The sequence below is a fragment of the Furipterus horrens genome, unplaced genomic scaffold (genome assembly GCF_987537825.1).
Source record: "Furipterus horrens unplaced genomic scaffold, mFurHor1.1.pri manual_scaffold_6, whole genome shotgun sequence".
NCBI lineage: Eukaryota > Metazoa > Chordata > Mammalia > Chiroptera > Furipteridae > Furipterus > Furipterus horrens.
The window spans coordinates 50,909,516-50,932,433 of NW_028327176.1; the positions used below are offsets into that span (position 1 = coordinate 50,909,516).

The 22,918-nt window shown below is 34.8% G+C and overlaps 1 protein-coding gene across 2 annotated transcripts in view; it reads left to right on the plus strand.

Moving 5' to 3' along the window:
* GMCL1 (germ cell-less 1, spermatogenesis associated) overlaps positions 1–22,918 on the plus strand; it is a 61,051-nt gene that overhangs the window by 669 nt on the left and 37,464 nt on the right. For both annotated transcript variants that reach the window (XM_090281472.1, XM_090281473.1), the window contains exons 2-8: positions 8,369–8,492; positions 10,345–10,441; positions 11,544–11,641; positions 13,358–13,470; positions 14,101–14,166; positions 15,873–15,957; positions 18,148–18,238. In XM_090281472.1, the coding sequence (XP_090137598.1) occupies positions 8,369–8,492; positions 10,345–10,441; positions 11,544–11,641; positions 13,358–13,470; positions 14,101–14,166; positions 15,873–15,957; positions 18,148–18,238 (674 nt within the window). The remainder of the gene's footprint in view (positions 1–8,368; positions 8,493–10,344; positions 10,442–11,543; positions 11,642–13,357; positions 13,471–14,100; positions 14,167–15,872; positions 15,958–18,147; positions 18,239–22,918) is intronic.

The window sequence follows — 22,918 nt, forward strand, 5'->3', positions numbered from 1 at the left end:
GGAGACGCATCGTGTTCTGGCTTATAAACCACAGACGCTGCCAGGATTATGTTAATGGCCCCGAGAAACGCCAAGCCAAAGCTTGCGCCTCTTTAAACCTTAGACATGACTAGCTGGCCGGCCTTCCGCGATACATCTTTGTCCTCTGAGTGGGTGGCAGTAGGATAAGTTGTTTTGCATCCGGCTGCCTTAAATGGCACAGACGAGTAAATTTAGTCTGAGATGGGCACTCTCATTGTCGTCCACCCAAGTGTAGCGGAAATGATTACGGTTCTCCTTAACTGTAATGGTGTAGTTTATCAATAGTGTAGTCTTTCAACGTCTCTAGTACTTGAACGTTCACTGTGGATATGTACTGCAGCTTGTTCAACCTTTTTAAAGTAGAATATGTTTTCACATAAACAATCTGGGCGCTCTGTTTAGAAATTTTTTTTTTTTTTACTTTTTATTTTAGAGAGAAGGGAAGGGAGGGAGAAAGAGGGAGAGAAACATCGATGTGAGAGAGAAACATGATCAACTGCTTGTCATACCAAACCCACAACCCAGGCATGTGCCCCACAGGGAATCCCAGGTGACCTTTCGGTTTGCGGGATGACACCCAACCAATTGACTAGGGTCACACAGATTTAATTTTTTTAATGAAATTTTTTTAAATGATAAATTTTTGTTACACAAGCATTATGTATTGTAAAATAAAAGTATTATAGAGTACTTATGTTAGTTTGATTTATAAAACCTTTCATATAGTTCTGTGTAAGAATGTCCAAAAATGGACCCCCATGATGTCAAATTGTTACCTTTTTGGAGAGTCAGCATAATACAGTTTTAACAGCTCACATTCTGAGTTTAGCCTGTATTGTGCACATAACAGCCTTATTTCCTCATAAGTAAAATGGAGATACTAGTAATTGCCTTATAGGGTTTCACAAATATTAGAACGCATACAAAGAACAGTTCCTGGTACAGAAGCACTCAGTAAATATTATCTCCTTTACCTCTGGTAATATGATGACTACTACCACTTTATTTTAATAAGTGTTTAAAAGGTGTATCTTTTTCCACCCTTTCCCTTTTTACCTATGTCTTTATATTTAAAGTGGTATCTTGTAGACAGCATATAGTTGGGTCGTGGATTTGTTTGTTTTTTTTAATCTTTTAAATCCAGTAGGATAATCTGCCTTTTAGTTAGAATTTAGGCCACTTATATTTACTATGTCATTGTTGAAATACATATGTTAGGGTCCATTTGAAAGAGAGAAATCACACAGTAATTTGAACAGGGAAATTTTAATATAATCATTAATAGCAAGTAGCCAGAAATTAACTACTAAAAGTAAACTATTAAGGTAAAGAGATCTACAAAAAATATAGAAAATGTAGAGAGGAGTCACTGCTTCTAGGGTTGAGACAGAATACCCAAAAAAGGAACAGATTTGGAATAGGGCTGCCATATCCAGGCTGAGATTCTGGTGTTAGAGAAGGTGTGACTGTAGCCCAGGAAATGGTGAGGTTTGCTGGAATGTGGTAGGCTGAGGCTAGTAATTGCCCACTAAGATGCTGCCAAATTTGTTTGGAGCTGCCTGGCTTACAAAGCTGTCTAGGCCTTTACAGAAAAACTTCGACAGTCCCTGGACTACATGAGTGGACTGGAGTGGAAAGTCTTTAAAGCAAACTTTTATTAGAAAATGCATGTCACAATTTAGTATGTGTATTATCAGTGGAAGATGCTTGGCTTATTAACTCAGTACGAATGAAGGGTCTAAGAAAATATTAAGGCCCTGGCCGGGCAACTGAGTTGGTTAGAGCACTGTCCCAGTATGTCAAGATCTCCAGTCAGGGCACATGAAAGAAGCAACAAATGAATGCATAAATAAGGGGAACAACAAATTGATGTTTCCTTCTCTCTCCCTCAAAAATAAATAAATAAATAATTAAAATTAAGACCTAGAATTTTGGCACTAATATACTTCCTGAGGTTGTCTGGTGTGCTATTCCACCTTACCCAACTACTTCATGAAAGGCTTTGGCTTCCAGGCCCACCTTTCACCTCATACCTTTTGACAACTGCATGTTTTACCTTAACTTAAAATTATTAAACCTCTGCTTTTCTGCAATCAGATCTTGAGTGTTTTTGTCCCTAGATTGCCTCTAAATATTGAAATCTAGCAACAGAATTTGTTGTTATAACTATGTGAATATTGTTCACTGCAGAGTCAAGTAGTGTGCTAGGACTATAAATCATATCTCATGGGCCCAGTGTCGCAACTCTTACACTCTGTTTTTCTCTTAGAGAAATTTCCTGACCTCATTAGTTAAATGAAATCTTTCTTACATTCCATCAAGTGCATTAAGTCAGACTCTGTTTTCATATGTATCTCATTGAGATAAAGGCTTTTTCTTTTTTTTTGCTTTATTTTCCTGGGTTTCTTTTTTAATTTTAATTGTATTTTATTGTTTATGCTATTGCAGTTATTGCAATTTTTCCCCCTTTGTCCCCCTCTACCTAGCCACACCCCAACACCCTCAGGCTATCCCCATACTGTCGTCCGTGTCCATGGGTTATGTGTATAAGTTCTTTGGCTACTCTATTCTCTATCCTGTATTTTATATCACCGTGACTATTCTGTTACTGCCTATTTGTACTTCTTAATTCCTTCAGCTTTTTCACCCATCACCCTGACCCCCTCCCATCTGGCAACTATCAAACCAGTCTCTGTATCTATGATTCTGTTTCTGTTCTGCTTGTTTTTTTATTTTTTATTTTTTTAGATTCAGTTGTTGATAGATATGTATTTATTGCCATTTTATTGTTCATAGTTTTGGTATTCTTCTTAAAGAAGACCCTTTAACATTTCATATAATACCGATTCGGTGATGATGAGCTCTTAGCTTTTTCTTGTCTGGGAGCTCTTTATCCATCCTTCAATTCTAAATGATAGGTTTGCTGGGTAGAGTAATCTTGGTTGTACATCCTTGTTTTTCATCACTTTGAATATTTCTTGCCAATCCCTTCTAGCGTGCAAAGTTTTTTTTGTTTTTTGTTTTTTGTTTTTTTATTTTTTTGAGAAATCAGCTGACAGTCTTATGGGGGCTCCTTTGTAGGTAACTAACTGCTTTTCTCTTGCTGCTTTTAAGATTCTGCCGTTATCATTAACCTTTGGCATTTTAATGATGATGTGTCTTGGAATGGGACTTTTTGTATCCATCTTGTTGTTCTGATTGGTTATTTTTTGCTTCTTTATGTTCCAAATCGCTGATTTGATTCTCTGCTTAATCCATTCTGTGTTGATACCTTGTGAATTGTTCTTTACTCTAATTAGTGTATCCTTTGCTTCTACTGGATTTTTTTTTTTTTTTGAAGCCCAACCAGCTACTGGATTTTTTTATGCTGTCGAGGTCCTCACTAAGTTTCTTGAGCATCCTTATAACCAGCGTTACGAACTCTGCACCTGATAGATTGCTTTTCTACATTTAGTTTAATTTTTTTTCTGGAGTTTTCTTCTGTTCTTTCATTTGGGCTACATTTCTTTGTCTCCTCATTTGGCAGCCTCTCTCTGTTTGTTTTTATGTATTATGTAGAGCTATTACATTTCCCTGGCTGGTTTGGCTCAGTGGATTGAGCGTCGGCCTGCGAGCTAAGTGTCGCTGGTTCGATCTTCCAGTCAGGGCACATCAGAGAAGGAAAACTCTGACTCCAAAAAACCTCCGCTGCCTTGCGGCATACCTCTTCAGGGGAAAGGCTAAGGGAGTAAACCCCGACAGAAAATCCGGAGCCGGAGTCCCTAAGGCGGTTTGACGTTGTAGTCAACACCGGCAACTCCTGCAGCGCACCTGAAACCAAGCTGTATTGACTCCGTCTTTCCCTTGGACCCTTCAGCTGCGAAGAGAGGGGGGGTCTGCTGCATGGGCAACAGCAGACCCTCCATATCACCCTGCCCAGGCTCTGTAGCTTCAGCTTCACTGGAGAGGACACTCCAGCGTCATCGCAAGATGTCGATTCAACACGGGAGGAGACAGATACCGTGTCACTCCCGAGTCGGACTGCACAACCATTCTCGGCGGTGCAGATAGACTCTTAAGAAGCTACACCATCGTCTCTCGAGACGGACGGCTGCCGACGACGATTACATTTCCCAGGCTTGATATAGTAGTTTAATGTAGTAGGTGTCCTATAGGGTTCAGTGGCACAGCCTCCCCTATGACCCAAGTTGAATACTCAATGTGTACCCACTGTTGGGCTCCTGTTGTAGTTGAGCCTTGATTGCTGTTGTCTCATTCAACATCACTGCCTGTGTACTGTCTAAGATTACACAACATTAGCTACAAAGCAATCTACAGATAGCTGCTACTTGTGCTGGGCTTGGAGGTACCCAGGAGAGGCCAGGCTATGAGCCAAGGCTGGCTTCTGCTAGTGCTGGGTCTGGGGCAACTTAGTGAGAGGTTTGCTTGTTTGAGAGTATTTAGGAAAACTGAAGCATGGACCAAGACAAGTTTCATATGGAAAAACCCCTTGAAAAACTGGGTGAGCCTGAAAGTTGGGTGGGCAGGGTCTCAGGGAATCACCAGGGTGGGGCAAACAGTGTGAGCCAGGTTGATGGAATTTTGGATATGGCGCCCATGTGCTAGCTCTGTGGCTCTGTGGGCGAAGGGCTCAGAAAAGGAACAATGGCCTCTGCCAACACTTCTGTCTGGAAGAAAGCTGTCCCCCAGCTCTCACCCTGATGCCAGACAATGCAGTTCCTCCCTATATGTTTCTGATGCCTTTCAATCTGCTGCCCCAGTTTTGGAGCTAAGAGGGAATGAGTTCAAGTCTACATGGGTTCTTTAAGAGAAACTGCCTGGGACTCTAGCAGTTTGTCTTCCATAGCCTCAATCCTCATTGATTTTTACAGCTAGAAGTTATAGAGACTTTGCTTCCTGGCACTGGAACCCTGGGCTGGGGGATTTGATGTGGGACTGGGACCCCTCACCCCTTCCAATTTTTATTCACCACATGTGGGTGTGGGACCAGCCTGTTCCTCATCTCTGCCCCTTCTGTCACTCTCGATGTAGTTTCTTCTTTAATTCCATAGTTGTGATACTTTCATTCAACTCAGTTTCTAATGGTTCCGAATGATGGTTGTTCTATAGTTTAGTTGTAATTTTGATGTGACTGTGCAAGGAGGCGTGCCATGTCTACCTACGTCAGTCTTGACGGGAAGTCCTCCTCCTGGAGTTTCTGACTGCCTCTTTCCTCCTACACCCCTTTTGTTGACAAAAGAATAATATTCCTTCATCATATCTTCAGGTTTTTCTATATTTCCAAACATGCCTGCAGGGAATCCTGCTGTAAACCCAAGGCTTCCCTCCATCCTCCTTTTCCAATCTGGATCCGTTGCTCTCTAGGTCTGCACTTGTCCAAGGACTTAACTTTTAGTCCATCTCTAGATTGGATCCACTCTTTTCTTTCTCACTCATTTTAGGGTACTACATGCCCAAATATTGTCTTAAGAAAGCATGTGAAAGGAGGTAATTTGTCCTCACCTAAATGTAAATTCAGTCTCTCACTTTATTTATCCTTTGACTGGGCTTGGAAATCTAATCTAAAATAACTTTTCATATCTTTGATGATGTTACTTCATTGTCTTCTAGCCCACAGTGTTGATGAGAAATATGATGCTTGTCTAATTTTATTTTTTAATATTATATTTACTTATTTTTAAAGAGAGGGGAAGGGAGGGAGAAAGAGAGAGAAACATCCATGTGTGAGAGAAATGTCAGTTGGTTGACTCTCACACACGCCCCAACCAGGGACCAGCACCACAACCCCAGCATGTGCTCTCACCAGAAATCAAACCAGTGACCTTTCACTTTGCAGAACGACACTCAGCCAACTGAGCCGCACGAGTCAGAGCTAATTTTCTTTTCTTTTTAGGTGACCATGTTTTTTCTTTCTGGAACTTTTGAAATTTTCCTTTGCTATTTTGGGATTTAACTAGAATGTGCTAAGTTAATGGCCTTGGTACTTGGTGTATCCTTACAATCTTACTTTAGTTGAAAGAAACTTTCTTCCATTAATTTCTTCCATAATTTCCTTTCTCCTGTTATCTTTGTTTTCTTTCTTGAATCCCTTTTTAATGGATTTTGGATTTCTTGGATTGTACCTCTTTTCTTTTTTATATTTCTAGGTCTTTTTTGCTTTATATTCTCAGAAATTTCCTTAACTTTGTCATTCAGCCTCTCTTTTGGCTTTTTAATTTCAGCAACCATGTTTTTAGTGTCTAAGAGCTCTTTTATTTTCTTGCTCTAAGTAATGCTTTATCATAGCATCTTGTTATTTTATAAATGCAATATTTTCAATCTCTAGATGTATTATTCATTAGAGTGTTTTTGTTTTCTTATATTTTTAAGTTTTCCCTATATTATGTTTCCTATGGTTGGGTGATCCTTGGTTCTCTGCTTATATTTAAGAATAACTAGTGTGTGTTTATGTATATGTGTGTATGTGTTAATTGAGTAAATAGATCTGATTCTACAAAGCCTCTCCTTTGAGTAGGAAGAGTGACCAAGTAGGATATAGGAGTGGCATGCTTTGTTTTAGAGCAGAGATTCCCAAACTTTGTTTACAGTACCCTTAGTGTCTCAGTAACCAACTTAATAGTAGTAAGACTGTATGATATCTGAAAGATGTTGCTTCTTCAAATTGAGAATATTCCACATGCCTACCTGAGTTTGCAGTGGTGCTCTAGGTGCTTTGACACACAATTTGGGAACCATGATTTAGGGTGAATAGGTTGGGAACTACCAGGCTCCAGATTCTTCATATACCACAAAGAGGATTGCCTTGTCTTGAGGCATTGACACCTACAATAAAGTCAAATCTTTTTGATAGATTTGTTTTATTTATTTTTAGAAGATATTTGGAATCTTTATGCCTGCGTTATCTCTGCTCTATGTTCATAGAGTAGAGAAGGGCTTTAAGAAAACAAGTTTCCCACTTTCTGCCTTACTTTCTACTTTTATTTTTTGTTTCCCCTGAGACCTCATCCTCCCAGCACACATATATAAACGCACACACATCAGTTCTGAAGGTCAAATGGGCTTCAGCCTCCATCCTAGACCTTCATGATATATTTTGGACTGTAGCTTTCAGTACTCTTTTCCATTCCAGTTTATTTTCTAACTTCCAGATCCATAGAATTCTCTCATCAGGTGATAAACCCACCCTCACCTTTTTGTTGTTATGGGCTTATTCCTTTCTGTACTTTTAATCTTTTAATGTATGTTGGGGAGGGTGCTATCCGATACTGGAAACATCACAGTCTCATTTATTTCTCACAGTAACCTAATGAAGTGGGTACTGTTGTATCCTGTTTACATCTGGGGTAACTGAGGTGTGGTGAAGCTGGCACTCAGACCCCGGTCTGTCTACCACCAAAGCATGTGCTATTTTTACTACCTTTTGGGAAGTGATGTTAAATACAATGGTTCAAGACACCATCTGAAACAATTATTATTTTTTTTAATACTAAAAATTTTTAATTACTAGGAAAGCTGTCAGGCTTGGCCAGAAATATGAAAGATATTGCTCATCCCTTACCTAGGGCTTTTCTTACTTACTGGACCATCTTATGCAATTATTATCAAACTTTTAAAAAATTTCTTTGTTTAAATTAAATCTTATGCAGAATGCCAAGATGTTTACAGATACAGCAGGTGATGCTGCTTTTGTTGAAGTTAGGTGGGATGCCCAGCATTTATTTCTCTGCTCTCCCTGGTAGCCACTTTTCCACTGAGCATAGTTTGGGGAACTTTTGGTCTAAGGCTGCAAACCAATTGTCCCATTGGGGAGCAGGGAAGGGGCAGGACATTTTAACTAGTTTTTAGAATAGTTTGATACCAAACTAAGATTAAATGTAAGTTATTTTTAAAATTACTTGGATGGGTGAAATTTTTACTCATATTCTCCGTTTTGTAATTGTATTGCAGTATTATTGTAGTTGTACTGCGATCCTCCATAGTGTTGATTTCTAAATAAGGGAATAAGTAAAAATCACTCTGACTTGTCTTAATTTATTGAATGGGTAATTCACTTAGTTCAAAAATTGAAAATGTAAAAAGATGTGAAAGATCTCCCTCTCATGCTTCCCCCATCTATCCACTATTACCCCTTTAGGGAATAAATTACCTCAGAGATAACCACAACTGTTAGTTTGTTAATGCATTCTTCTGTATAGGAGCAAATTTAAATATATAATATCCCTCTGTCCTTTTTTCACAAGTTGGCTGTCTGTAATAGAAATTGCACAGAAGGAATATTTTGAGTATATGCAAAATCAGTAAAATGTTCACTTTTATACACATGTAACAGTTGTATTTCTTTTAACAGGAAAAAATTAAAGAGTACATCCAAGTATATTTATCAAACATTATTTTTGAATGGCGAAAATAGTGACATTAAGATTTGTGCTCTAGGAGAAGAGTGGAGCTTACACAAAATATATTTATGTCAAGTAAGTATTTTTCTGTTTGAATAACCAGGGTAGTCATTTTTAAAAATTCAAATTCTTTTAAGTCATGTTCTATATATTTGCATTTCACTGTAATCTTTTACATGAAGAGTGGTTAAGTCCTAGCATCTGATAAAAGTTTTGTTTTATTAGAAGTATGGCAAACATTGTTAGTGAAAACGTAGTGTGGTCTAGGAAAACAGATTTCGAATTTTCATTTTCATACCAGCCTAGCAATCAATACCTTTTTGTCATTACTTCATTAAGGTGCTAATATTGGTGCCTTCTGTTGACAAAAGGGAAAAATTTATGGGAAAAAAAATGTTAACATTAAAGTTAAGGTTGCTGAATTTGTTTAATATGTAAATGATTGTTTAATTGGGTGAATTCAGCTGGAATGTTGCTTTGTAGTTAACATTGAAAGTTCTTGATACTTAGTCTTCCTTCTACCCTGGAAAATACAGTTAAGTTAAAGACAACATGAAAAAAGTATATAGACTTAAGTCATTTAGCTGATACACCTATTTGCTTTCTGTGCTGATAATATTACTATCTGCCACCCCATTTTAAAGATTCAGAACTTTCAAAATAAAAGAAAATATTGCTCTAATGGCTCAAATATTTTATTTTGTTATCAAATCTGTCTTTTCTTCAAATCATTGTTCTAGGCACTGGGAATAGAGCAGTGAACACAGTTCTTATCCTGTGGAGCTTAATATTTTTCCCTCTCTTTTTCACCATTTGACAATAATTACTGGTAAGATAGTATAGTTTAAGATTTTTTTAGTAGAAACATTTGAAAGAAATTTTTCTCTAACATTTTAATTACAGTTTTTATGTAAATTTTTTGAACAGTTTTATTTTGCCTTAAAGTATATAGCCTAGAGAATATATCAGAATATTGGTCTCAACTTGAGTATATGGTTCATATCTTTCTTTTTAATCTCTCAAAAGCAGTTTAAGGATGAAATGTCTCTTTCCCTCTCAACAGAAACTGAATAGAAGGTAGTGCAAGCCATATGCTAAACTATAAGCCCCTCGAGGACAGAAATTGTGTGTTTTATTTACTGCTGTATTCATAGGACTTTGTATATACTAAGTACTCAAGAAAAAAATTTAAATGAATTAGTATTTGATCCATTCCAAAGTAATTCTGATTGTGAGAGGTGCTCTCCAGTAAGTAACTAAAGACTGCATCCATTCTGGAACCTTTCCAATAACTCAGGTTCATTCTGGAATTTTCTGACTAGATAAAAATAAACTTTGGGTTTTCTCTAATTTCTTGGGAATCATCCTGTTAGTATTGACTTGGAGCTGGTCTGGACCCTTTATAACCACTGAGGTACAGTAAGAATTTAACAGTTTGAGGGCATTTAGTCTGTTCTCTTCCTTGGTACATTTTAATTTATTGACCTTATATGTTGTCATATGTTTATAAGAGGTGCTTAAATAGATATATAACAGTTTCTAACTTTGAATTTAGAATGTCATTGACAAGGAAAACATATACATATAATATACTCAGAAATTGTTTTTAACTAAGTAAAAAGCTAGTGAAGTATGACTATATTATTGTATAGGAATTCAGTTCAGATAGTAATAGTAATATGAGAATTTGGTTTAGTTTTTATTAATTTAGTACTAAACTGAAAATAGTTTGATATACCTAAAGTGTTCTCACCTCAATTTCTTTTCTCCTATAGACATATTTGGCAATTCTTTTTCTCTTGAAATAGTATGATGGATTAGTTTTGATAGAATAGTTGGCTTAAAGTTAAAAATGGGAAAATAATTTGGAAGGCACAGAAAGTACTGGATAATCATTGTTGTTGTTTTTTTGTTTGTTTTTTTTAAGTCTGGCTACTTCTCTAGTATGTTCAGTGGTTCTTGGAAAGAATCTGGCATGAATAATATTGAACTGGAGATTCCTGACCAAAATATTGATGTAGAAGGTAACTACCACCATAATTATTACTATTATGCAAAATAATGAAAACGTAATCTTTTTATTCTTTTGGTAGAAAATAAATATTTTCTTCTAACTTTGGAAGCTAGAAAAAAAAAAACTCCATTTAATACCCCAAGGTGACAACATTATATTGATTTACTCCATAGTTTATTAGTTCTGTTCTACCTATCCCTAATCTTTTTAGTCATGTGGTCCAAATCAACCTTTTTACTTCTGTTTGTAAATCTATCTGGTCTATCTGCCGGGTATATGGAGAATGTAGGGTGTAGGAAGGAAAAGTATGACTATTTATTTTAATTACATAGAAAAACTGGAAGTAATATTCATTGATTATTCCCTATATATGAAGACTTTTTCTAGGAACAATAAGGGTATGAATTATTATAATCAGTGTTGATTTAGAGCTATAAACGTTCTCAGATGAGGTCCAGAGGACTTGAGGGATTTATTTTAGGTTTCAGAACAGTTTAATGAGCCTAGATTAGACTATAGGACTCCTAATTGCTATTCTAGAGCTCTTTCTGCTCCCCTCTTTGATAGCCCAAGTACCCAGTACTCACTACAAAGAGAAAAGTTAAGAATATTTATAAAGCAAACCATGTGGGACATAAATGTGAGTACAGTGGAGAGAAGGATGGACAGGCTTAGAGAGCTTTGGTGGCTGGGTGAGAGTGTCCCATGGATATGACCATTAGCTGTTCCACACTCGCCAGTGGTGAAGCACTGAAAGCATCAGGGTTAAGATTATCATTGTTTCTTTACTTGTACTTAATAATTGGTCTACTCAGGGGTGTCTTTATAAAACTTTTCCAAGGTACCTGAATTCTGACCACTAATTAATGTCAAGATTAGATCTAGAAGAATCCAGCTCAATTTGGTAAAATAAATGGAAATGTATAATGTTAGTATTAAATTAGCACCATTAACGAGTAACCATTATTAGCATTTTAATTAGTGGTATTTCTCTTTTTAAGTACATACTAGATTTAGACATATGTCTTAGTGTGTGAAGACAGTTGTTATTTTTGTAATACTCTTATAAATATAATTGTTACTTCATTCTACACGTGTACTTTTGCCCTCAGCACTGCAGGTTGCATTTGGGTCACTGTATCGAGATGATGTCTTAATAAAGCCCAGTCGAGTTATTGCCATTTTGGCAGCAGCTTGTATGCTGCAGTTGGTAAGTATGCACATTATTCAAAGAAAAGATCACAGTTGTACCTTTGTTTCAAAATATCTATTTCAAAAACAAAAATTTAGCTTTTTACAATTCTTAAAATGAAAGTGAATTGTATAAATATGCCATTGAGATGTCATCTAAAATGCTTAACCAGAAGCAACTTATTACAACCAAAGGGGTCATAATGTCTACATAAGATGAATGCAAACTATTTTTGTGAGGACATCAAAGAATGACTGTAATGTGAAAAAAAAATTAACTTGTCTAAGTCCATTTACAGATTTTTATTCATTAATGACTTGTTTTGACTGTTATGAAGCATATGGCTTATAATTACTAATTCATTTAGTTCAGGGGTTCAAAAAATATCAAATGCTTACTATGTAAACTTTTTCATAATTATGAAAGAACTATGTAAGTGTACATAATCTATAGGTAGAAGGACAGATTTGTTCATTCCACAAAATGTGGAGAATCAGAGAATCTGAGTGGAACATGGCTCCAGCATAGAATACAAGAAAGGTTGGAGAGAGGGACGCAGAGGCCAGATCATGAAAGTCCTATATACCTTTTAAGAAGTTTAGACTTTATGTTTAAGTACTTTTGGAAGATTGTAATCAGGAGAAAGACAAAGTTATATTTTAGAAAGAATGCTTCAGATACAATGTGAAGGATGGATTGAAGGAAAGATGAGTATAAAACCTGTTGTAATAATCCAAGTGAGGGTCTAAATTAGGGTCATAACATTAAGAATGGAGAGGAAAAACAATACCAGAGAGTTTAAGCAGTGATAATCCACTGGACTTGGTGACAAAGGGGGTGTAAGAGGAAAGGGGAGGAGAGTCTAGAAGGACTTTCAGGTAAGTTTAAAATTCTAATGGAGTCAGCAATTTATTTTGATCTTGAACAAAAGTTAATTAAGTTTCCTTTAATGTGGCATTTGTTTACTGATTTATTTGAAGTTAGTAGCTTGCTAAATATACTTAAGTGACGATATTTGATTTTTAAATGTTTTGATCCTTACAATTCTTACTTACACTAAGTATACTTTATTATCTAACTTTAGTCCTTTTTTGGTTTTGTCCTAAATGCACTTTCTGCATTATCTTTATGACTTAACTATTTAACCTAACATTCACTTGCATGAATATATTTCAGAAATTTGAGTAAAAAGTGACAGTATTCTTTCCATATATCAAATAAAGTTCATTTCAAATCTTCTGTGGAAACATTTTAGATTAAAATTTCAGTGTTAAGTTTAATACTATTTGATTTAGGTGCGTCAGATATTGAAAACTGTTTTAAACTTTAGTAAACACTTCCTGATGATTCATAGTTTACTTGCCTAGTGCATCCCATGGTTTATGTAAAGGGGTCTTAATTGAAAAGGATCTGGCAAAACAGACCGAATGTTGCTTAAATTAGCAAAGTTCCCAGGGAAGGGAAGAATAGAAAAGAGAATAACAATATTCATCTCTACCTTACTGCTTTTATCCCCTCCCTTCCATTTTCAGTTCCAAACATTTCATTGAAAACTTGCTGGACTTCTTTCAATATTTTTACTGGATTTAAGAACAACCTAGGCTTGTTGTACTTTATGAGTTTTCTTTCTTTTCTTTCTTCCTTTTTTGTACTTTTTAATATGTAAAAGCACATGTTCAGAGCTAATTTTTCCCACATGAAATGGGCCTTTCCAGTGCTTATTTATATTTACAGGATGGTTTAATACAGCAGTGTGGTGAGACAATGAAGGAAACAATTAATGTGAAAACTGTATGTGGCTATTACACATCAGCAGGGACCTATGGATTAGATTCTGTAAAGAAAAAGTGAGTTACCTTTTCTGCTTTTCCTTCCATCTCACTTTTGGGAATTTGGCTGCTTTGGTTTCCTAAAAGAATGTATAGTGATAAGAAAGAAGGAAAAACAAAAAGATAGGGAAATAGAATTTTGTTATAAAAAGTTCCTTTTTACATTTGGGCAAATTAATAAATTTCTCAAAAGTGTTGTCTTTGTAAGTGACCATGGGTGGATTGATTATACATGCCTATAGAAACTATGGTCACTCTTTACAGTAGACTTTTCTATAAAATCTTTTAAGTTGTAGACATACTAGACATCATATAAGTGCAACTACTGACAATGTTTTTAACTCTTGAGAATTGCAGTACCCATTTTCAAATTATAAAGAAGGTAATGGAAGTATGTAAACCCTTTCAGAAACCATTTAAGAAACTCGAAATGAGGTTTTTCTTAATTAGAAGTGCTTTTATTAATATAAAGGGAATATTCCCTTAATAACTGCTGACAAAAACAATAATAAATTTTCAATTGTTAAATTAAAAAGTTTGAGCATGTCCTAGCAAAACTAATACTCTTTTTTATTTCAAATGTAAGTCATACTTAATAAGTCATAAATATGAGAAATATAAGGTAATAATTCCATGTTTTAATTTCAGGTGCCTTGAATGGCTTCTTAACAATTTGATGACTCATCAGAATGTTGAACTTTTTAAAGAACTCAGGTATTTGAATTTTAAATAACTTTATAATTATTCTAAAACACTTTTTCATTTTCCAAAGTATGCAAGACATTTTTGTATAAAATAAAAATATATTACTTATGAAAAATTGACCTATTTAATGAATGATATCTTGACTGCATCCATGAAATGATGAAGTGCTACACAAATTTCTTCCTTGTAATTAATGCAATGTATATTATGTTGACTTTTTATCAGTTTTTTTTAATAGAAAAATTCATTTCTGCTATAAAATTATAGAAAAGTCTCAAATGTTACCTCACTTTAGCTGGGCTCTTAGAGAACCTAAAAGTTTAGTTTAAAAACCATCTTTACCATTAGAAATTAAGTTTGAGGAAATTGTAAACTTTTTGATAAATTCAAAATTAGGCTGGCCTTTTGAATTAAGTCTGCTTACTATTCCTTTCTTCCTTCCTTCTACAAATATTAATACTTCCAGAATGTCCACTATATATAAAGGTACCCTGTTAGAGGCCCTGAATGATACAGAGATGATTATGCCATGGTCTCTGCCCTCAAGATTATTTGTAATAACAGGAGATCTGAGAAATTCAGAGTGGGAATGATATTTGAGAGGCCAGTAGGCTTTGTAGTCATTTTCAGGCTTGCGTTTCCTTTATAGTGGTGCTTCTAAGACAAGGGTACATATGTCCCTGACATTATGTGGCATTCCAATGGAAATGTACAAACAATGACTTAATTTCCAGGGATGTCAGTTTTACTGATTAAGGGGTTGGGGGACGGGGAGGCATGGAGAGACATAGGCGATAATTAACCACTTTTATGTTTAAATACATTATGCAATAGAGAGAATTCAGATTTCTTTGAACTTTCAAGATAAAATACAAGAATTTATAGACATGTTATTTTTATGGCAGACCACCTACTCGATTCCTGTGTTCTTACCTTTTCTTTGCTCTTAAGAGGTACTTTGGTAGAAAACTTTGAGAAGCATTATTCTACAAAAAAACAAAACAAAACAAAACAAAAAAAAACACAAAAAAGCCATCACCTAGTGATATCATTGCATAAACAAAGCTCTGCAGTATGTTTGGTTTGAAAATCATTAGAAACATTAATTTTTTTTCTTTTATAATTTCTCGTTGAGCTTTTTCAAAAGGAAGATAAATCATAGTGGTCACCTTAAAAACTCAGATGCTCTTTCTTCTTCTGACTTAAAAGCCGGAAAGAAAAAGGAAAACAGCTGATGGTATTTTCACTCTGAATTTAAACTAACACATATTTCTTGATCTTACTTTCTTTTATAATAATAAAAACATGTCTTATGACTAAGCAGTTCTCTTAAGCCTGGAGTGTAAAGGTTACTTTGAAGATCTATTGGTTTTGTAGTATTTTGACAAGTATCTTTGTTTTTTTAAACATTGAATGGAGAGAAGATAAAGAGGAAGGCTGTCACTTTATCAGAGCATACCAGAAATTATCTTATTGGGACCTTGCTGTAACTGGATTAATTAGCAAATGAGAACACTCTGTTTTTCTATCAGTGAAAAAAAAAAAAAAAAAAAAATTTACAGCACACTATCTGAATTATCCCTGTATTCAGATAGGTTGTTTTCTAAAATTCTTTGTTTTAGGCAGAAAAACTGATCTAATTTTTAATTCTGCATTTTCTTTTAGCCTGTTTATGAAAATAAACTTACTAACTACCTCCATTTTATCTTTTCTAGTGTAAATGTCATGAAACAGCTTATTGGTTCATCTAACTTATTTGTGATGCAAGTGGAGATGGATGTGTACACAGCTCTTAAAAAGGTATTGACATAATATATGTTTAGGATGTCACCTCAGCATTGATTATAATAGTAAAAAACTGGAAATAGCTACTGTCCAGTGATAGGGAATGGTTATAAATGTAAGAAAAGTAAAAAGAAATATGCCAAAGTGTTTTTTAAAAAGCCTTTATGTTTAGGGATTTGGTGTTAATAATGAGTGATTTTAATTTCGTTCTTCATACTCCTCTGTCCTAGGAATGCATTTCTGTTTTTCCTAGATTTTTTCATCAACAAATATCTTAGTGTTATGTTATTTACATAATCAGAAATGTTAAATGTTTTACAGTTGCCTCTTGAACAATTCAGGGGTTAGGACCACTGAAACCAACTTACCCCAACCCTGCAGTCAAAAATTTGACTCCCCCAAAACTTAGCTACTCATAACTACTAATAGCCTTGTGTTGACCAGAAAGAAGCCTTACCAATAACATAAATGGTCAATTAACATTTGTTTTGTATGTCATATGTATTCTATATTTTACAATAAAGTAAGCTAGAGAAAAGAAAATATTACGAAGAAAATCATAGGGAAGAGAAAATACATTTATACTATTTATTGAAAAATCCACAAATAAGTGGACTCACACAGTTCAAACCTGTGTTGTTCAAGGTCAGCTGTGTATGGCTTTCAGAAATGTTTTCAGAGTTGAGCTTTAGTTGAATTAATGAATATAATGAAATTTTCACACATACTTTTCCTAGAAAGTGTTGAAATTCTTTTTTTTAAGACCTTATTTGTACTTTAGGCATATGTTTTTATTTCATTTTATTTATCTGTTTTTAGAGAGAGGGGAAAGGAGAAAGAGAGGGAGAGAAACATCAATGTGCAGTTGCATCTCTTGCACTCCCAGCTGGGGACCTGACGTGCACCCTAGTCATGTGCCCTGACTGGGAATTGAACCAGCAACACTTAGTTCTTAGGCCGATGCTCAATCCACTGAGCCACATCAGCCAGGGCTCAGGCATATGTTTTAACTCACCCTTTTGAAAGATTTCAATTTTTTTTAAATTTAATTTATTTTTAGAGAGAGAAGAAGGGAGGGAGAAAGAGAGGGAGAGAAACATCAATGTGTGGTTGCCTCTCAGCTGCCACCAACTGGGGACCCGGCCTGCAACCCAGGCATGTGCCCTGACTGGGAATCGAACCAGCGACCCTTAGGTTCGCAGGCCAGCGCTCAATCCACTGAGCCACACAAGCCAGGGCAAGATTTCAATATTTTTAATGTAATTTTATTTTTACATCTCTGAAAAGACAGATTGGCTATTCACTTTTCGTAATTTTTTTTTCCTTTTTAAATTGTTATCATTATTATTATTCTTGTTTTATAGATACCAAGACTTTGAATTCTTAACAATTCCTAAGTGGCTTACTTGAGTCAGAACCCAGATATTATGAGTCCGAATGTATTGATGTTACCATTGCATAATTTTGCCTCAGCCTTTTATCCTCAGCATGGAGTCCCCTTTTACCACAGTTGTGAAATCTGGGAATGAGACACCTTCTAGTTATATCATTGTGGTTGTTTGTTTTTATGGTAGGATGAGATTCTTTTACACATATTAATTCTTTTAATGTCCGATGAGATAGACGTATTATTATCATGCTTATTAAACAAATGAAGAAATTTAGGCCTAGAAAAATCAGGTAATTTGCCCAACTACTAAGAGGAGGATTTAAAAGTCCATGCTCTTTGCTACTTTACATACTGCCTCAACAGCAATAAGACAATAAGAAACAATAAGACAGTAAAAAACTCCTTTTTCCTTTAATTTCTTACGTTTTTTTTATCTCATGTGGTATGTAATGAAATTGAGTTAATTGGTAAGTAGAATAAATTAGTATAAAATTAGTATAAATTTGGTAATGTAATAAACTTTAAACTTTTACCTTTTTAATAGTGTAACTACAGTGTATTTGAGACCATAAATACTTTCAAGGATTAGTTTATTCTTTATCACATACCTAGTTTTTATTATTGGACATTGACTAATGCCATGATTAACTTAAAGCTTGCAAGTATGTCATGTAATAGTTCTATGTCTTCCAATCGCTTTTAATGAAAATTAAAAATTTTAGGTATTATGTTTTAAGGTGGAAGTAGTTTGAAAATGTAAAATTATAATATGATGAAATCTTGTCATTTTTCCCTCATTTACTTTTTCAATCTAGTGGATGTTTCTTCAACTTGTGCCTTCTTGGAATGGATCTTTAAAACAGCTTTTGACTGAAACAGATGTCTGGTTTTCTAAGGGGAGAAAAGGTATACCGAAATTTTTACTGAGAACTTATTTGTTTTTTTAATTGAAACTTATTAAAATCATTACAGTATTCCCTCACTTATTGCGGGTATTACGTTCTAGGCCCTCCTCCCCTCCGCATCACCCCCCCCCCCCCGCGATAGGTGAGAATTCACAAAGTAGGAACCTTACTTTTATTTTAGTATTTATATATATTTTAAGGCTTTAGAAACCCTTCACACACACTTATAAACTGTTCCCACTCCCTTATTAACCTTTCCCACTCCCTTATTAACCTTTTCCACACTTTTATAAACACTATGTTCTTAAACATATTCTACACTCTTAAACCTATGTAACTTTAACAACATATGTATACAGTACCGCAAAATCCCGCAATATAGCAAAAAATCTGTGATAAGTAATTAAATATAATGTTTTTAAAAATCCCGCAATACAGTGAGGCCGCGATAAGTGAACCGCGTTGTAGCAAGGGACTACTGTATAGACCTAGAGAAGTATAGTGCTGGAGAGGACCTTAGCAGTTATCTAATTTAACCCCTCATTTCCACTGAGTAAATTGAGGCTGAATAAGAAAAATGCCTCAACTGAATTATTACTTCATGAACCATGTTCCGATTCCCCCAAACTATTGCTTTTCTCATTTTATTACCAACAGATGTTGGTAATTGAATTTATCTTTTGTTTTACCACGTTGAATTTTCCCTAACAAATTAAATCCTGTGTATTAGGCAACAATTCTTAACATGGGGGGGGCCCATGAATAGGCTTTTGTGTGTCACTAAAACTCTGAAAGTGGATACATAATTTTATTTGTCTGTGCGTTACATTTTGGGGCAGGGGGGATGATAGATTTTCCATACCATGTATCAGATTCCCAGGGGAGGCTGATAGAAAATTGGCTAAGATCAACTGCCATAAAGTCTCTTATCTGGACAGAGGTAGAGCATGCAATGTATTTGCTTTTTACTTTGCTAAAACAGATACAGGAAAAAAAATTTAATGGTCCTCAAGTGTAAGGAAGTAAGTAACTCATAATCCTTAGTTCATTATTTTCTTACTTTACTGTTGCTTTTGGTTCATGCATGGCCACCTTTTTTTGTTTATTTTTAATGATCTATCAAACCTCAAGAAATTAATCCTCAAGTACTAGAACATTAATAACTACTGTCTTGAATTTTGAGTTTGTTATTCCCTTGTTTAAAAAACAATGTTATTGCATGTATGTAATCTATTAACATAATATAGTAGTGTTCTGGTAAACTGGCTCTCTGAAAAAAATAATTCCTGATTTCTAGCACTTTTTAAATTTCCATTTTACTAATTCTCCCAACATGACTGATTTCAAGCTACCAACATGACATCACTGCATGTGGAATTGGGAAGCAATGCATCAGCTCCTGTGAGCAAGTACAAGCCAGGTCCAGCACACCCCTGGCAAACATATCATTTTGTTTTAGTTGTTACTGAACTATTTCATATTGTGGGCTTGACCTAATTTTCATTTCCTTAAAACAATGAGATTGAACAGCTCTTTATGTATTTATTGGCCGTATGTTTTCTTTTCTGTGAAATATCTGTTTAGGTCGTTTTCTTATTTTTATTTATTTATTTTGTTTTCCCATTTTAATTTTGTAGTTCTTTTCTTAATGATTTGTAAGCATTCTTTATATACAAGTAGTCCCTCTCTATATTGTGGTTCACTTATTGTGGCCTCACTGTATCGCGGGATTTTTAAAAATATTATATTTAATTATTTATCTCGGATTTTTCGCTATATTGCAGGATTTTGCAGTACTGTATACGTATGTTGTTAAAGTTATGTAGGTTTAAGAGTGTAGACTATGTTTAAGAACATAAGTAGTGTTTATAAAAGTGTGGAAAAGGTTAATAAGGGAGTGGGAAAGGTTAATAAGGGACTGGGAATGGTTTATAAGTGTATGTGAAGGGTTTCTAAAGCCTTAAAATATATATAAATACTAAAATAAATGTCAGGTTCCTACTTTGCGGATTTTCACCTGTCGCGGGGAGGGGAGGGTCTAGAACGTAATACCCGTGATAAGTGAGGGAATACTGTATTATTGAAATCAATTCTTTGTCATAAATAAGTGTTCCACTTATCTTCTATAGAGTTTATAGGTTATCTTTTTTACTTTCTTAAAGGTGTCTTTTAATTAAAAGAAGTTTTTAATTTTAAATTTTAGTGCTCTTTGTCCCTTGTTTAAATAAATTTTGTAGAATTATTTTATGTAGCGAGATTTCCTAGCTCAGAGCCAGATAAATTATTTTTTTATCATGTTCATGAATCAGAAATGTCTAAAGGACCATTTACTTAACAAAATGCTGACCTTATATCTTAAATTATCCTTTAGTGCTATATTATGGTCATTAAAGGAGGGATCAGAGAAATCATAGAGGAGAAACTTTAAGCATAGAGAAAGAGAGAAAAACTGAGAGAGATGAGCGTGAAGAAGCTAAAAAGGCAAAGGGACTTGGTAGAAACAGATGTTAGGTAAATGTTAACATAAACTTGTCCTCATTTGAGCTCCAGATGCATTAACCACAGCAGTCCATCATGAGAGAAATTATTCTGTAGCCAAAGTGGCAGAAACCAGAATAAGAAGCTGTGGTCTAATTCTGGTTTTTTTACTCTAGAGTCTCCAACCCAGCCTTCATAGTGTAAAAGTATACAATTTAAGATAACTTCAGGGAGACATTTACTGCATAAAGCAAAATATACAGTGATTCCTCACTTATCGCGGCTATTACCTTCTAGACACACACCGCCTCCCCCGCGAGAGGTGTAAATCCACGAAGGAGGAACCTTACATTTATTTTAGTATTTACAGTACTGCAAAGTCCCGCGATATAGTGAAAAATCCGCGATAAATAATTATAGTATTTTTAAAAATCCCGCGACACGAGGCCGTGATAAGTGAACCACGATATAGAGAGGGACTACTGTATATCTAATGCTCTTGCTTTTCAGTGAGGATTTTGAGGTTATTTGATATAGTTTTAAAATGATAAAAGTGATGAATACTGAGGAAATAAAACGAAAATCACTTGTCCTCCCACCCATTATATTTTGGTATATTTCTCTTAGGTTTTCTTAATTATTTGACTTTTCAGATATATATGGATCAGGACTACAAAAAACAGTAGAAATTCAGGGAAAAAATTAGGCAATTATATGTATTGATTGCTATTGAATCTGGCAGATGCACTTAGTATAGCTACATTTTGAAAATAATCTTTATTTAAATAAATAATCTTTAAAACATTTTTTGAAGTCTTACAAAAGTAAGAGGCAATCTCTTCTATGGCCTTGAATAAAAGGCTTCATGGATAATTTTCAGATTTCTATAAGATAGTCTAGAATTAAATTTTTATAACTTGTTCATGTGATGGAGCACCCATAAGAGCATAATGGTATTTTTATTTATTTATATATATTTAAAATTCTCACCCAAGAATATGTTTATTGATTTTAGAAAGGAAGTGGGGAAGAGAGAGAGAGAAACATCAATGTGAGAAACATAGATTGGCTGGATCCCATATGGACCCCAACGGTGGGTTGAACCCTCAACCTTAGATATGTGCTCTGACCAGGGATCAAACCTACAACTTTTTGGTGTATGGGACAACACTTCAACCCAAGGAGCCATTCAGCCAGAGCTATAATCGTATTTTTAGTACATCCCTGAAATTGGCACATATAATTCAACATAACGACTGGAACTAACTAAAAAGATAAGACACGTAAATCCACAGTTACATGTCTATTGCATAAGTAAGCAAAGTTAACTTTTTTTTAAATGAGCTTACCTGCTTTCTTGTTTGCTTTATTTGGTGCTAGGCAGGTACCGAAGGAATACCAAAAATTGGATAAAAATGTGAAAATTCTTTTCATTAACTTGACTGTCTTTTTGCAATTTTGAGGAAAAATAATATTTTAATGGGCAACACTTCCTTCCCAGTAAACCTGTGTTCCATGTGAAGAATAGTTTCAGACATAATAGTCTATAATAGCAGCTCTCAACATGTTTTCCCTATACTTAATAGCAATAAGACTGAGTATGTTCCCATGGGTAAACCTTGTTTAATAGAAAACAGACTAGGGCTTTTGCCCTAATTTAATAGCACCTCTATACCTTTCCTTCCCACGCACGAAAGCACATTGGAATGTAACTGAGAGTAACTAGCTTTAGAAATAACCTTAAATTCTCCCAAAAAGGAAAAAAATTAATATAATTTTTAAACTTTAAATAATTTTTATTTTTCATTACAGTTGACATACAATATTATGTTAGTTTTATGACTCCAACCTGTGATTAGACAGTAATAACTTACTAAGTACCCCTCTGACCATATTATTGATTATTCCCTCTGCTGTACTTTACATCCCTGTGACTGTTCTGTAACTGCCGATTTGTACTTCTTATCCCTTCACCTTTTTTACCCATCCCCCAGTCCCTCTCCCATTTAGCAACCATCAGAATGTTCTCTCTCTGTGAATTTATTTCTGTTCTGCTTGTTCATTTATTTTGTTTTTAGATCTGTTTTGTCTGGTGTAAATAGTGCTACCACAGCTTTTTTGTTTTAGTTTCCATTTTCGTGATTTATCTTTTTCCATCCCTTGACTTTCAGTCTGTGTGTGTCTTTAGATCTGAAATGAGTCT